This window comes from Fonsecaea erecta (assembly GCF_001651985.1).
Source record: "Fonsecaea erecta strain CBS 125763 chromosome Unknown Scaff2, whole genome shotgun sequence".
NCBI lineage: Eukaryota > Fungi > Ascomycota > Eurotiomycetes > Chaetothyriales > Herpotrichiellaceae > Fonsecaea > Fonsecaea erecta.
The window spans coordinates 2,003,450-2,019,492 of NW_017387245.1; the positions used below are offsets into that span (position 1 = coordinate 2,003,450).

The window sequence follows — 16,043 nt, forward strand, 5'->3', positions numbered from 1 at the left end:
CTACTCTAGTCAGGAACGGGGAGCCGGGAAACAGGCGGACGAAGCCCACACCACGTCGCCTGGCCGCCTGGAGTTTGGGGTCCAACGCCAGGCTCGATCGCGAGGAGCTGCAGGGGTCCATCCTGCGCCTGCGTTGGCGGGGAAATTTCTTCGAGAGTCGCAGGTGAACTCGACTTTCATTTATTCCCTCTCTCCCTCGCACCCTTCCCTTGCTCTCTTCCCTCGTGTTTCTGTTCGGCCGTTCTGATAGCGTTGCTCTTCTTTGCATGCGTAGGATTTCAGTCCTCTGCTCAGACGTTTCTGCTTTTCCTACCCAGTCGTGGAGAACGATTTGTAAGGAATAACCACCAATTTTCGATACCACTACATGGCACCTGCTAAGACTCTCCGACAGGGATCTAACTTCAGACGTCGTCTCTTCGCGCATTTATCCTCGGTGGGTTTCCTGTTCTCCTTCACTCGAGGCTGCGGATGGTTTTGTATGGTTGCCTGGCGACGCCCCCAGAAAGAGTTGGTAATATCATATGATGTTTGCTGCCAGTTGGGGGCTACTCGCAGCATGAATGCCGGCCTTTGAAACCGCCCATGGGAGGACTATACTGCTTTTCAGGCTCGGCCAGCTGAACTGCTGCCGTTGCACTTGGCCCCAACGCTATCCTCGTCGCTCGGGGAATTTGCCACCGATACTAGCGGGCAACATGGACATTAATGGCTTACGATTACGTTAGGCCCATTGACCCTCTGCTGGACACAGGTCTATTGTCAAGGTATGTGCAGTGAAATCTATATCTTCTTCCAGTTGCAGGTCAATGTGTATCGATGTCTGAGACGTGGCTGTGGTTTCAGTCGCAGAGCCATTCCAAGCTGGCATTGGTCTATGTCTTTCCTTTCTCTGCCCATCTTTCCTTTCGTACTTCCACAAAAGGGGCACTTTTAACAACGGTCTAGAAAAATATCTAAGCCTGGAAGGCATGCCATTTTCTCGTTGGCTCAATCAGTTCGAACCCGCATAGTCTTCAGCGAAACATGTAACCAGGAGGGTAAAATCAACCATTTCTCTCTGGTTAGCGTTCAACCTGACTATGAAACTCCAGTTTACTAACAATATCCAATAGGCCCGCCTGGCTGCGAAGGAATACGCCGCTTGACGTCAAACTTCTTTGTTTACTCTCAATTGGTCCCCTTGAATCGTGTGGAAAGTCCAGCCCGCGGTGAAATACCTTCAACACTGTCATTATGGTCTCTCAACCCACCCAGACTGCAACGCAACCGATTGAAGATCCCCGCCATCTCAGGAGAAATGTCTCCAATATCTCGAACGAGGATGCTGTAGACGTGATATGTTTACTGAGTCCAACTTCCCCAGCTGCCTTTGAGGCAGTAAAAGCGAACCTGTTGGTTTCGCCCATGCACATCTTGCAGAATGCCGACCTTGAGGATATCAGTCAAGACGACCTGCTTTTCCGCGAAGAGTACAATCAGCCGCGAGATATAGCGCTGCGGATGTCCTCTCCTGTCACGAATCCGAAGGATGGTTTTCGATTTGGTCGTACTCGGAGTCAATGTGACGTGCTGCTCACCGCATACGACCATGACACTTTGGTGAGCAAGGTACATTTCAAGATCTTTGTGAACAATCAAGGGAGCCTCATGTTGGAAGACTTGTCTACCAACGGAACCGTTGTTGACGATGTCCACCTCCGAACGAGAGCTCGCCGAGACCATCCTGCCTTGAAACCGGCTACTATAGTCCTCAGGCATGGCTCTATCATTTCCCTCTACGGTGGTGGCAAAAAGCAAGAGGTCAAGATGATGGTACGCATACCGAGCCGTGGTGATTTTGAAGATGAATATGAAGACAATCTACGAAAGTATCTGGCGGCAAGAGGCGACGTGGCTCAATTCGCTTCCATGCGGGAGAGCACATATGGTAATTACTGGAACGGAGGCTCCTTATACAACTTTACGGGCCTGCTTGGGAAAGGTGCATTTGCAACAGTCTACAAGGTCCAGACGAAGGAAGAAGGCGACATCTACGCTGCGAAGGAGCTTGACAAGCGGCGTTTTATCAAAAACGGTGTCCTCGACATGAAGTTTGACAGCGAACTCAACATTATGAAAAACCTCAAGCACCCTAATATAGTCAACTACGTCGACTGTCACACTTATCAACACTGGATTTATATCCTGATGGAGTACGTCCCTTACGGCGAGCTCGCCAAAGAACTGGGCAGACGCTCGGCTATTCCCGAGTCCGACGTTCAACAGATTGCAAAACAAATATTGCACGCTCTCTATTATCTCCATCGACGAAATATCACCCATCGTGACATCAAGCCGGACAATATCCTCATAGCATCACGAAATCCTCTGGTCGTTAAGTTGTCCGACTTTGGCTTGTCAAAATGTGTGACCGACCAGGAGACCTTCCTCAAAACGTTCTGTGGGACGCTTCTTTATTGTGCGCCTGAGGTCTATCCCGACTACGCAAACTATGCTCAAGGGTCAGCCCCGAAGAGGCGTCGGTTAGGGGACCCCGCGACAAAACCACCGCCCTCGCCCTACGATCAGTCCGTCGATATGTGGTCCTTTGGCGCCGTCATCTTCCATCTCCTTTGTGGCAAGCCTCCGGTTACCGGACGGGGTGACGATCGTGGCGCACAAATGCTGAATAATATCATGACCAAGGATGTCAACTTTGACACGCTGAGACAGGCAGGAGTATCAGAGGCGGCCATTGATTTCGTCGGGAAACTTCTGAACCGCAACCCTACTCTACGACCAAAAGAGCCAGAGTGCTTGCGGCATCCGTGGCTACGTGATTTACCTGATCATTGCAACTATGATGACATCGAGGAGCCGGTTGAAAACCCACCAAATTACCTTGATGTCGTTGATGAAGTTGACGAAGATATCATCGACGGAGAGTTGATTGCTACATTGAACCAACTGACGCAACCACCCTCCTCAGAACGTACTCCAGATCGCCCTACGAAGCGCGCTCGCACTACGACGGATATATCACCCACAGCACGAAACATCTCATATCCTCACCTCCCAGAACCTGGTGAGAGTTTCCTGCCAATACCTGTCGCTCCAGAACCACCTGCAGAGCGTCTCTTTGGAGAGATTTCCGCGTCGGTACTCCGTAGTTCAGGCGTATTTGGCGACGAGCTCAGCCCGCCTATCCCGTTGGGAGTACAAGATATTCGGAACCGTGTGGAACAAATCAGCGTGAATGATTTTGGAGATCGCAATCCTTCGAGTACCGCAGAAAACGCCGACAATTCTGGCCAACCACTTCAGTATCCTCAAGTACTGGGCGTGCCAGACATTTCAGGTGGTTCGGCTGCAAGCCTTATGGGGGCTGAACATCAAATAGGGCAGCTCAATATGGGTTCGCCCGAAGCAGAGAACTCGGACGCCGCGACCCCAGAAACAATTAATCCCGTGACTCCTGAGACACGTCAACTATCACCATCGGCTTCGGTGACTCCTCATGCAGATAATGAAACCGCCGATGCCGCTCAAATGGTCGAAGAGCCTGTCTGTACTCGTCGTATCGATCTTGGCCTCGTGGAGGACCCCGTTAACTTCGAGGCGGAAATCGAGGCAAGAAATGCATCAAGGGCTAGCAGGCTACGAGCAAAAGCGGAGACTTTTCATGGACATCTCACTTCCAGAAACTCCCCTCCAGCAGCTGAACTTGCCGTCACAATTGATGCGAAGACTGGTCTTGAGATCAAAAGTATGGGGCAGCTGGAACGTTTCCCTCGTCCCGCGCCAGAGCCGGAAACTACTACCAGGACGAGTTCTCAGACCATGCAATTCATTAAACCCCCTCGACGATATGGCAAGTTCACCAGCCTACCAGGATCCTTTGCGAACGTTGTCATCAATCTCGAAGCCAGATTCACTGTGTGGGGACGGGGCATTGATTGCACCGTCCATTATCCTGACACCAAAGACACGCGAATTCCCAAATACGCTCTCAAAGTCACATTCTGGGCACCTGGTATGGAGGCTCACGTCGACCGCGGAAACGACTGGACTGCTCTTCCTGGGATAAGAACCCTGATCGCTACCTCTGCAAGCGGTTGCGTCTCCGTCAACGATGTCGAGCTGCGGAAGGAGTCGCCCTCTGGAGATGCAGCCTTGTTCGGCAAGCTATATACAGGGGACATCATTACCATTTTCGACAATGGGAAGGGCGAGTTTTTGAAGTTCAAGGTGGAAATTACATTTGGCGACAGCGCAAGACCGCGGCCTGCTGATGAAAGCGGGTTCATCGTTCAAGAGGAGCGACACCATCACCAACGGATGAAGGAGCGCGAGAGCATGAGACTCAGTATGAGAGACAATGCTGGCGAGGTGCCCATCGCGCCGACCGTGCGTGTTGAGCCAGTTGGTGAATGATAATATGCCCGTTGGATGTCGGGTGGCTTGGAAATGAATGTCATGATAGTGCTGTGCTTGTCAAGCACCTCGAATACATTGAGTTTCACAAAATCAAAACACCGACTCGCACAGCACCCACCGTGGCAAGTTGCATGTAACCAGGGTTCTCCAGGCCAGGCACCGTGCAACCTTTGCTCCGGCCCTGCTTCAACAACTGATTGATATCTGTCACTGATCTGCCGTCCCGTCACGATTGATTTGACTTTTGATCAATGCAGGCCAGCTAGGCACATATCAGGTTGTGATAAGCAGGGGATGGGTTGGCTTCATAGCTACAATAGGGTCCACTTGGGACAAGGGTCTGCGGTCACTAGGCATGGAGGCACGCCATCATCACGCCCAGGGTGGGCCCTGTAACCACAGTGGATAGCGCCAGATGGTAGTGAGAAAGGAGTAATCCATCTTCGTATGCAGATTCCCACCAATATCTGAAGCCAACAATAGGTCGATCGCAGAACAGCGGACGGCCGGAGATCCAACAGCGGAGCCCAACTACACCAATGTCTCAAGAGGTTCCACCGACTTTTGTGCCTGTCCCTGAATATTTCATGCGTGTAAAAAGGAGCGACTCGACCGCAGAGGCGGTGACTCGGTCACTTTGTTGCGTGGGATGAAGGGGGAGGAGGTTTGTTATTGTCGCAGTCAATCATAGCGGGTGCATCCTGAAGAAAAGACACCTGTCATTTTCTGACCTGTGCTGAGATGCCCATCCGGGCGAGGGTGTCGTCTCTGTGGAGGACCACCATGTGTCTCAAGTACTGCAGGTAATGCGACGTTCTCGGCCACCACATGCCTCCATACTCACCACTTGTCCCCATGGAGTAATAGCTGGGCGGGTACTGGCGAGCCTGACGACCGGATAAATACTACTACGGTACGGGAGTCGACAATAAGGTCGTCGAGCAGACCAGGACACGGGAAGGTGCTTGGCAGCTAGTAATTAGTACTGCGGGCGCAGGCGCGCAGCGTGGGTTGTCGGGTTTTCCAGTTGGGGTTTTGTAACCTGCTAAATAATCACAGATTCGAATTCCAGAAAATAAATAACCCCTCCCTTAAAGTCCGGGCTGCCTTCTGTTGAGTCAATGAGAACCATCTGATACAGTACATGTGGCTGCTGATGCATTCGCAATCACTTTCATCCTGGTCTTGCTGCGGGTGTGTGGACGGTCCTGCACCTTCAGTCAGATGAGCTGAATCAACATCTGGCGCCTCTATTGTCAACTTTGTACCCTCACCCACCCTTTCTGCCACCACCTCCAGTAGCAAGACAATCCGCTCCGCAGTACTCACCACTGCCAGTCGCTGTGCCCTCTGATGCGCACCCAACCGTCCCCGTCCTGTGACTCCTCCTTTCCACCAGCCGACTCCGATGTCCCATTCTCGATCGGTCTCACCACTGCCCAACGGAGGATGGAACGCACCGGGGTTGATTGAGCGTGGCTCAACGCCCAGCAGCTTGTATGCCGGAGTCAACAGCTACAGCAACAATGACGACCACTGGGCTGCGGCAAAGGCAAGAAGTGCTCAAGTGAGAGGGTACCCCAGTGTGCAGACCAAGAATGAGGGCTTCTTTCTGCGGTCCAAACGGAAAATCTCCTCGACGCTCCCCGTCTTCAGTCCCTACACTCCTTTGTCGGCCAACTGGAAGGACCCCGAGAAACTTGGCCGCAGCCGGTGGTCTCCAAGAGGGGGAGGGAGTCTGGCGAGAATAAAGACGTTTGCTGGCAATGTCTTGAGGAGGTTCAAGTTTCTGTTCATAATACTGTCCATTGTCACACTGACGACAGTTATATTGTCCCAGACCAGTAAGTCCCGTGGACACTTTTCCCCCCTTCCCGCGCTGTCCTAACCTCCCGTCTTAGATGTGCTGTCCAGATACCGTGGCAACTCCCATCTCGGCGGCGGAAGCAAATTCGTTATTATCCTTGGGGCCAATGAGGGCGGCGGTGTTATGGAATGGAAAGGTCCTAGAGAATGGGCCATCGAGCGCGACAGCGTGAGAAACAAAAAGAGATACACCGACCGATGGGGGTACATATTGGACATTGCCGACATGAGCACCAAGAAGAGGTACGCTCACGAATGGCGTGAGAGCTGGGAGAAGGTTGACCTGATCCGCAACGCCATGGAGGTACCCAAAGGCTGAATGGTATGAGAGAGCACCCGCAGACGAGCTAAGTGTTGTGTGACTGACGGCAAGCAGGTTCTGGTGGCTCGACTTAAACACCTTCATCATGGAGCCTTCAATATCACTCCAATCCCACATCTTCAACAACCTCGACAAAAACGTGTACCGCGACATTAACGTCTACAACCCCCTCGACATTACCCACCCTCCCATCACCAAATTTCTCGATCCGGTCGCCCGGTCACCTACTGGCGACAATTTGACATCCTCCATCGACATCATCATCCCTCAGGACTGTGATGGTTTCAACCTGGGGTCCTTCTTCGTTCGACGATCTCCGTTCACCGACCGGCTACTTGATTTGTGGTGGGACCCTGTCCTGTACGAGCAAAAACATATGGAATGGGAACACAAGGAGCAAGATGCGCTGGAGCACCTGTATGCGTCGCAGCCGTACCTCCGGACACACTTCGCATTTATCCCCCAACGCAAAATCAACTCATTTCCCCCCGGTGCATGTGCCGCTCATTTGGAGCAAGGACAGGCTGCCGAAGATGGGAAGCCTCTTCTGGACCCCAGATTCCACTACAACGAGCACGAACGGGACTTTATGGTCAACATGGCCGGGTGTGAGTGGGGTCGAGATTGTTGGGCGGAAATGTACATGTATCGCGAACTCAGCAACAGACTCAACCGGTCCAGGTGGGAAAGGTTCAAAGACCTTGTCAGTGACAAATGGACCTACGTGATGAAGACCTTGTTTGCAGAAAAGGCAGGGCCGAAAACTGGTTGACATCTCCACCATCTTGTTTCCGTCACCACTGAGAGGGACGGGCAGAAGCGACGGCATCGCCACACCGTCACATACAACGCTTGGCTCGGCTTCCCTCTCGTCGACATCACTTCATCTTGAAGTGCTTCTGAAGCTTTCGAGACTCTATTCACCCTCATCGACTTTTCACAAAGCAACATGCTAAACTGTCTGGAAATATGTCAGACCTCAATGGCTGGGACCAATTGAACGACTATCACAGTTTCACAATTGAGCGCCTTTATTTTCTTCGAGCATCCCAGAGGACAAACAGAATCATGGAGCTCGGATGGCGAAAATTTGTCTTTTCAACGTGTATACTTAGACGGGTCGGCACTGGGGGATACCAAAGGACTGGCCCCTATGGAAACGAAATAGACTGGCGGGATTTTTCCAACGGGCGGAAAAATATGGCGTGGTCTACTAAAGCTGTTGTCGGTCACTTGCTCTCAGGATCTCTTGCGCACCTGGCGAGCATGGATGGAACCCAGATTCATAATATAAACACCGGTGGCACGAATAAGATGCATCGATGGCATTCTACTCTGTGCTGCAATCTGACCGAGGCCCTCGACTTTTGCACTGTAGTCGATCTGCTACTTTATTCAGCCGTGGACTCCATGTCTACAGTAACTGATCGAGCTCAAGGCAGGCAGAAGGCCGTCCGTCTAGGCACTTCCTTTCAGCTTTGTACGATCGGAAGAAGACCTTCCTGGATCTCTCCTGTGGTGCCCGTTTCTCCATAACCAATCTTCAGTCTTTCTTTTTCTTGCTCCTTCTCCTCTACTCTCTGGAGATTTAGGAGCGGGGATGGGATGACTTAATTGAGCTCGCGATATGGTCTTGTGCGGATATCGGAATGGGAAAAGAAAAGGAAGGGAACCTCCAGGCCGGGTCTCCTGATGGTGTTTGTCAGCATTTGAAGGCTTTGTATTGTCTGGCACGTAAGTCTCGTCGAGACCAACGTGAGTAAAACTGTTCAACCATGTTGACCTGTGTCTTTAGGCAGTGTGGCATTCTCTATCTTGACTCCAATAGCCCCCAAGATGGAGCTGGACTCCCTACTCCGTCCCCAACCACGGCATGTCCAGCCTCACGTTCTGGTCCGTGTCCAAGCCATGGTCGCCCGGCTGGACGACCAACGCGACCTTGGCGTGGTCTCGGGGCTTTTCGCGGGCCTTCTGCACCCACTTCTCGCTGCCTTCCACGGGGACCGCGGTGTCGTCGCGCCCGTGAATGATCAGGATAAGCGGCGCCTCGTTGGGGCTGACGACGTCCTCGTCGTCGAGGGTCTCGAGCGGGAACAGGATCTTCTCCTCACCCAGCAATTTCGTCGTCAGGCCCTGCTGCACCATCGAGAGGCACAGAGGCAATCTGTCCGACAGGGTCGCTGAGCTGACGACTCTCCTGGTGCCACGCTTTGCGTCCGCTTCGACCGCGGCGAGGTGCGCGGCCATGACCTCCTTGGGGTTCGTGGGAGCCCTCCGGCCGACCTTGAAGAGGCATTCTTCGGTGCAGAACGCCGACTTCAGTTCCAGGACGGGATACGTGGCGATGGCGCTGGTGCGTATTCTTTTGGATTAATATTTAGGGGCCACTATTAATTGATTGGTTCAGTGCCTACAGTACCTAACCCATCTAATAACCCAAGGTACATACAGTACATACCCAGTGGAGCGGTGCGTATTGCACGCGTCCCACTCTGTCTTTCTGTGGTTGCTAAATACCTAATCGGCAAAATATGTACCGAGGACTTACTGTATGTACCTACAGTACCTACCTACGTACTCGGTCTCCCTCCCATTGCGTGTGAGGAGGTATGTAGGGATGATTGATTGTATACTATACTCATCATTAGGGCTGTTTGACACCCGAAGAGATCATGATGTATGCTATCGGTTAGATAGCAAATGCCAGAGAAGAAGAAAAATAGAACGGAATGAGGCCCCGATGCATGTATGGGGTTCATAGGCAGAGTAGGCACCGAGTACAATTGAAATCGACAGTGTCCCCTCTTTCCCTCCCCCTGTCATCAAGAAATCGCATCTCCATCTTTACTGCTGCCGCGACTGATGACCCTCATCAATCTCTCAGCCACACTCCCTCGCCTCTCCGTGTGGATTTCCTTGTCCTTGTCCTTGTCCCTGTCCCTCTCTCTCTCCCTCTCCTCCTTCTCCTCCTTCTTCCTCTGCTTCTCAAGCTCCTTGCGTCTCTTGCGCTCCTCCCTGCTCTCCGGAGCGGGCCAGCCGACCTCCCAATACGGCTTCTCGGCACCCCCCTTGGGCCCTCCCCACGCCAGCGACTGCAGCCCGCCGGCCCCGCCGCGCAGGTCCGGCAACATGCCATGGGAGCCCGGCTCGACGTAGAGCTTGGAGTTGGCGAATTCTCGGAGCGCCGCCAGTTCTTCTTGGCTGTTGGCGAACCCATGCGACGCCTTGTATGGCGGCGGTCTGTCCCTCCGGGGGTCGGCTTTGGCCGTGTAGGAGGGTGGTGATGATGCCATTGTTTCTTTTCTGCGGGGTGATTTCGCTTTGGCCTGTGGGTAGGTAGAGTCGGAGGTTCGCTCCTTCCTCCTGGATCGTTGGGATGTGACGGAGGCGCAAGAAGAGAGGGTGTTTGGTATGCTTTAATATTGACTTTCTATCCTTTTTCCTGACTGACCGAGGTCCAACTGGTGCTCGAGAGATATCCCAGACGAAGTGAGAGGTGGCAAGATGGAGGTTGGTTAAGTTTACGTGGTCGCGGAGAAAGAATCCTGGATGGTCAATATGTCTCGTGGAGAAGTCGAATGGGCCGCTTTAAGAATGCAGGGGGCAAGTCAAGATGATGAGGAAACCGGGGACGAAGGCCGAGATGTGCGGGCTTGAGGATCGCAGGTGCAGAGAGTGAGCTGAGTGGCGCCAGGATCTGGTGACTCGTCGTGTAGGATTGTTTCCATTGGAGGCGACGTCATGGCCGCGTTGGTCGAGTGGTCAGGCATCACCACCTTTCAGACATGGCCAGGTACACACTTTGATACACTCCTAGGTACATACCCGGGTAGAGATCACGCCCACGCGCCACAGTTGTTCTAGGCCGCGTCACTTGGCGGGCGACCGATACGAAACACGCCCAACAACACACTCGATTCATTGGCCGCGATCGTGCTTGGCCGATTTCCCCACGATGCCTATGATTGCACTATATCAGGCACATCACAGAACATTCTCTGGGCATGGTATTCTTGGCTGTCTTCAAATACAATCATCACACCATTGTCTGTAGACGTCTGTTCGGGACCGTTGTGTTCTCCTCCAAAGTCTCTAGGCGAGGGAGCGGCGAAAAGAAGCAGACGCTGATCGTCGGTGTTGCCGTGACGAATCTGGAATTGGGGATCATTGAGAGCTAGCTCCTAGGTTTTTGGGTGTCTTTTTCCCGCGACCGAGTCATCATGCTGTCACTATCCTGGAGGCAAGGCGACAGAGGCAGCGGCAGGGGATGGGATCGCCCTGATCCAGCACCCCGACACCCGCGAATTGCTTCCCACACGGTACCAATAAACACCCACTCCCTTCGGCAGATCGATTGGCGCTCGAGATAAGCATCTGATCAAGCGGGGTCAGTGGAGCGTCCGCTAAAAGCTTTAACGAACGTTTGGTGTGTTGGTCAAACGCCCTCCTGGGCTTCTGCAACACTACATGGACATGGCATGGCGGCTCCTTATCACAGGAGTCCCCCTAGGATTGGTTCTGACAGCTTGCTCCTGCATGGACGGGGAGCTTGATGGCGCTAGGCCGATGTCGTGTGTCTGGCCCTCAATTGCAACCTCAAAATCAGACATTCCCACAGCATCGACGGCACTCTACGAGGCAGAACACTTTCACCCGGCTCATTTGTGAGGGTAGTACGTATCAACAGGTCCACAACATGTGGAACAGCCCCCTTTTAGTGGCTCTTCTGGCAATCCTCGCCTGGCTGGCCCTGCAGATTGCCCAACTCTTGTACAATGTCCTTCTCCACCCACTCCGAAGTTATCCAGGTCCTCTCCCAGCCCAAGCCTCGGCATGGTATAAGACATATATCGAGCTGTTCCTGCAGAGAAGCTGGACGGATGTCCTGATTGAACTGCATCAGCGCTATGGCAAGTCGACGATACTCGGGAGAGGCATGGCACTAACGTGACATCAAGGAGACGTGATTCGTGTTGCGCCGAACGAGGTCTAGACAACTTCGCCAACACCCTCTCTTATCCCTGACTGATTTTGTGAAAGCTCCATTTCTCTAACCCGCAAGCCTACCACGATATCTACAACAATGCGAACCGGTGGGACAAGGACAAGGCACTGTACGAATGCTTTGGCGAGGACCACTCCTCGTTTGGCTTCCTCACATACCACGAGGCCAAGCAACGCAAAGACGTCTTGCAGCCGCTCTTCTCCAGACGAAATATTTTACAGATGCAGTCTCTGGTTCGCAAGAATGTAAGTCAAGGCCGGACGCCGTTCGGAGCAGCAGTGTCTGACTGTCTTACCCATCAAGATGGACCATCTCGTGCAGAGACTCTCGGAGGACTTTGCTGCGGGCAAGTCGTCCGACTTGTTCTTCGCCTTCAGATGCTTTACCATGGACACCATCACCAGTTTCTGCTTCGCTAAATCTGTTAACGCCATCGACGTGCCTGGCTACAATGCCCCTATCATCGAAGCCATGGAGGCGTCTGGGCCGGCCTTCATCCAATTCAAGCATCTGGCCCTTTTCCGCAAATTCGTCTTCTCCCTCCCGCCCAACATCGCCATCAAAGCATCACCCGAGACGGCAGGCCTGACGCGTCTTCAGGTCATCTTACGCAATCAGGTCGACGAAGTCACAGCGAATCCAGGCGTGCTCAAGGAAGCTCCCCACCCGATCATCTATCATCGACTTCTCGATCCCGAGGCGCACAAAGGCCAGCAGATCCCCAACAAGCAATCGTTGTATGAAGAGGCCCAGGCGCTGATGTTCGGAGGCGGCGACACCGTCGGCAACACGTTGATGGTCGGCTTCAATCACATTCTGCAGCCGGCAAACCAGGAACTCTACCACGCTCTTCGCGACGAGGTCCGTTCTGTCTGGCCCGATCTGGCGACTCCGCCGAGCTCCTTCGAGGCACTCGAGCCTCTGCCCTTACTCACCGCGACCATCAAAGAATCTCTACGCATCGCACCGGGGGTGGTGTCCCCCCTCCTCCGCGTCGTCCCCGCCACGGGCGCCACCATTGCCTCCCACAAAATCCCCCCGGGGACGGTAGTCGGCATCTCCAGCGTCTTCGTGCATTCATCCGCCACCATATTCGACCACCCGAACGCGTTCATGCCTCAGAGGTGGCTCCACAATACCGGCACCGGCAGAGAACTAGAGTCCAACCTCGTCGCGTTCAGCCGCGGGCCCCGGTCGTGTCTGGGCATCAACCTCGCGTGGTGCGAGCTGTACGTCGCCTTCGCAACCATGCTGCGCCGCTTTGAGCGGTTGGAGATCGACCCGGCCTCCCCGCCCGCCGACTTGCGGTACCGCGACTCCTTCCTGCCCAATTTCTACGGCGAGAATCATCTCAAAGTGAGGTGCAGGCCGGCGACGGAGTAGGGGTGTGGCTGCCACCACCAACTATGCAGAGCAGACGGTGACGGGGACACGGTGGTTGGGTTTTGCGCATTCCAGCCGCAATGGCTGGCCTCCTTTTATCGGTGGTCTGGCCCTTCAGCTTTACCGCGCCAAACTCATGAGCGTTGCGCTAGGGGGTCACTTTCTCGACCAGAGCGCTTGGCGGTTCTATGGCCTAATTCATCTATCTGGGATAGTGAGCCGGATCCCTTTTCTGCATGGGCCCGGGAGCAGTGGTATCGATTCCCACAGAATGATGTATGTACACGGGCCGGTGGCTTTGGTGCTCGATTTCCGACCATGGGATGGGCGCGCTGTCCTGCGGGCAATGTGGGCTACTAACACCGTAGATTGATAGATCGTTGGGGATGGAGAACTCGTACCCAAAAACCAAGAAGATGGAGAGCAGAATGGCCCGTTCAGTCATTCCGTCCTTTATATTAATCGATGAGCCGCACTACCCAGCCGACATACCCAAGTGGATACCTACAGTAAGTGCCCATCCCTCGTAGCTGACCGGATGCTAAACCGCTCGGCTTCCGTTCTGCGTAATCCTTTATCGACTAACGTACTTAACCCACCCAATTCAGTACATACGCACGCGACAAACCAAACTTTTCCAACTTACTGACCTAACCTAACCTGAGTTGCCATGCCGTATCGTGTCGTGCCGTGCCTGGCCTTGCCTGCTCCGACCCACATAGCTAGTAGCTAGCAGCTAGCAGCTAGTTAGTATTCCTCGCGAGGAGTTCATTGACCCACTCATCCAGGCCAGGCATGTAGGCGTCAACATCGTAGAAGCCGTGCAAGATGCTTCTGACTTCCTCCCAGCCGTTCAACCCCATCTCTCTTGCGTGCCGCGCGAGGTTGGTCGCGAACCACCAGGTGTCATCGGGATTGTCATGGTCATTGTCATTGCCATTGGAGCTGCGGGTTGCATTGGGGTCGTCATTACCGTCACGGCTGTCGTCACTGTTTCCGGTACCGCCGCCGCCGTACTGTGAGGATGGAGGGTTGTGTTTCTTCTCCGTCCAACTGCCGACGCAGAGAGCGTAGAGAAGGGCGTTGTGTTGTTCGACCGGAGCCGGATCTGCGGCAGGGTCACTATCGCCACTACCAGACCAATTGGTGGGGTCACGCGCAAGCTCTGCAGCGTGCATGGTCAGTGACAGGGCGGATCTGAGACGGGCGATATAGTCCCGCGCGTTGACGAAGACGGTCTGCACCGACTCCAGGTTCGTCCGGTTGAACTCGAACATGATGAGGAACGTGAGCGCGAGCGCCCGCTGAGTCTGCCAGTAGAGGTTCTCGCCAGGGTTCGGCATTGGCGTCTCCGTGACCGGGTCGAATTTGAGGTGGTGCAGGGCCTCAGTCTTCAGAATAAAGTCGACCAAACGGCTGTGCAGGATGGTCCCCTGGATGTGGATCCAGACTTGGACCATCGAGAACAGCTGCTCTCCGGGGTGCGATTCCGCAGGGAGACCCAGCATGTGATCTCCCAGGATCATTTCGACGAACAAAGAGCGGAGGGGCTCTGCCGAGACGCAAGGATCGAGTCTGCGGCGCACGGCCTGTTGGAAAGGCTCCAGGTAAGCCTTGGACGGCTCCAGATAAGCCGCGAGCACTTTCGGCACCCACTCCTCGACGTCAAAGATAGACAGCGAGAAGCTGAAAACCGACAGCTGCTTGTTCTGGTACAGGACTCGCAAGAGGAAGCCGAGATCGAAGACGCCGCCCTCGCGATCATACTTTTGCACCAGCAGGCTTCGCAAAGTGGTGGCGTGAAGTGCCGCTTCGTCCAGGTCCCCGGCGATCAGAGCTCCGCGGAACAGCATCGCCACGCTGTCCAACACGAGCGCTTGTGTCTGAGCGACACTCCCCTTGACTAATTCGCGACGGAGCGCCTTGATGCTTTGGTGCTTGAGGAGGAGCGCCTCATCCTCCAAGCCCTGATGAGGGTTGACTTTGATCATGAAGGCCACGTTGATGAAGAGAAGAGCTCGGGCGCTGCATTCAAGGCGGAGCGCCTGTATACCGTTTCGGTATTCCTGAGTCTGCAAGGCCGAGATCCGTCGGATGGCGTCCTCCGAGCCCATAAAGGCCGGATAGATCATTGGCAGATAGCCATGCTTGAAGAATGTCAAGATCTGGTTGACACGGGGGGTAACATGAATTGCCAGAGCATTAAACGGGTCCGAGTTGCCCTTTTGAAGGACCGAGGCCAGACCTGGCGCGATCAACGCGTTGCTCCATGCTGCTTCGCTGGCGCCAGCCGGCAGTTGTTGTTCTTCGGCAATCTGCTGACGTTGGTGATGTGCAATGTCGGCGGCAAATCGCTTCTGCTGCCGCCACTTGTGTGATAGTCTGGCCGCATGAGATCTCGCAGTAGCCTGATATAGCTCGCGATCGCGTTGGGAACTATCTCGTGCGAGCACAGGCAGGAACGTGATGTCAACCTGAGCCATGCGTCGCTACAGTGCTGAGGGAGTTCTGAGTGAACGTCTGTCATCCACCAGAGTCAGTTTTTGGAAGTGCGCCCGTTGGCGGCCAGAGCAGCCGGCATCGAGGCCTTTTTACCCCCGTTCGAGGCATTTCGCCCCCATCAAGAACATAGCATTTTGCCCAGAGGTTGCATATGTCATCGTCTGTATTCGGTAAAAGCGTGATGCCCACGTGGAAGACAGGGCATGAGATCAGGCCACTGATTAACGGTCTGGAGTAAAAGCAGGGATACTGTGGCGTCGAAACTCTCAGCTTGTCCAGATGGTTGGGTAGATTCAGTGTATGGCGTTTGTTGGCAAGTTTCGAATAGGGAAACATCCGACGACGTGCAGCCTGTAGCACCAATCATAGAAATCATCTTTCTTGGCTCCGCAAGGGGGCACAAATAAGCCTTTTCTCAACAGCAGACACGCTTGACTGAACTGATGCCCGACGGAAACTTAGATTGTGGCAAGGCTTACCTAAAGTGCTTACCTGATAGACAATATAAGTGCTGTGAGTAGTGAGGGGAGGAAACAGTCAATTGGT

General features: G+C 53.9%; 6 protein-coding genes across 6 annotated transcripts; 3 read left to right on the forward strand and 3 right to left on the reverse strand.

Moving 5' to 3' along the window:
- Window positions 1–1,236: 1,236 nt before the first annotated feature.
- On the forward strand, window positions 1,237–4,416 carry AYL99_02482 (hypothetical protein; the record flags this gene model as incomplete). Its single annotated transcript, XM_018833998.1, has 1 exon — window positions 1,237–4,416. The coding sequence occupies one exon, from the start codon at window positions 1,237–1,239 to the stop codon at window positions 4,414–4,416; it is 3,180 nt and encodes a 1,059-aa protein (XP_018696622.1).
- Window positions 4,417–5,827: 1,411 nt separating this feature from the next.
- AYL99_02483 (hypothetical protein) lies at window positions 5,828–7,379 on the forward strand (the record flags this gene model as incomplete). The annotated part of the gene is made up of 3 exons (XM_018833999.1): window positions 5,828–6,263; window positions 6,321–6,528; window positions 6,662–7,379. 3 exons carry the CDS (start codon window positions 5,828–5,830, stop codon window positions 7,377–7,379), a joined length of 1,362 nt encoding a protein of 453 aa, XP_018696623.1.
- Window positions 7,380–8,458: 1,079 nt separating this feature from the next.
- Window positions 8,459–8,854, reverse strand: AYL99_02484 (hypothetical protein; the record flags this gene model as incomplete). Its single annotated transcript, XM_018834000.1, has 1 exon — window positions 8,459–8,854. The coding sequence occupies one exon, from the start codon at window positions 8,852–8,854 to the stop codon at window positions 8,459–8,461; it is 396 nt and encodes a 131-aa protein (XP_018696624.1).
- A 575-nt stretch (window positions 8,855–9,429) lies between these two features.
- AYL99_02485 (hypothetical protein) lies at window positions 9,430–9,900 on the reverse strand (the record flags this gene model as incomplete). The annotated part of the gene is made up of 1 exon (XM_018834001.1): window positions 9,430–9,900. One exon carries the CDS (start codon window positions 9,898–9,900, stop codon window positions 9,430–9,432), a length of 471 nt encoding a protein of 156 aa, XP_018696625.1.
- Window positions 9,901–10,165: 265 nt separating this feature from the next.
- Window positions 10,166–12,995, forward strand: AYL99_02486 (hypothetical protein; the record flags this gene model as incomplete). The annotated part of the gene is made up of 3 exons (XM_018834002.1): window positions 10,166–10,252; window positions 11,648–11,857; window positions 11,916–12,995. 3 exons carry the CDS (start codon window positions 10,166–10,168, stop codon window positions 12,993–12,995), a joined length of 1,377 nt encoding a protein of 458 aa, XP_018696626.1.
- A 743-nt stretch (window positions 12,996–13,738) lies between these two features.
- AYL99_02487 (hypothetical protein) lies at window positions 13,739–15,478 on the reverse strand (the record flags this gene model as incomplete). The annotated part of the gene is made up of 1 exon (XM_018834003.1): window positions 13,739–15,478. One exon carries the CDS (start codon window positions 15,476–15,478, stop codon window positions 13,739–13,741), a length of 1,740 nt encoding a protein of 579 aa, XP_018696627.1.
- Between the last annotated feature and the right edge of the window lie 565 nt (window positions 15,479–16,043).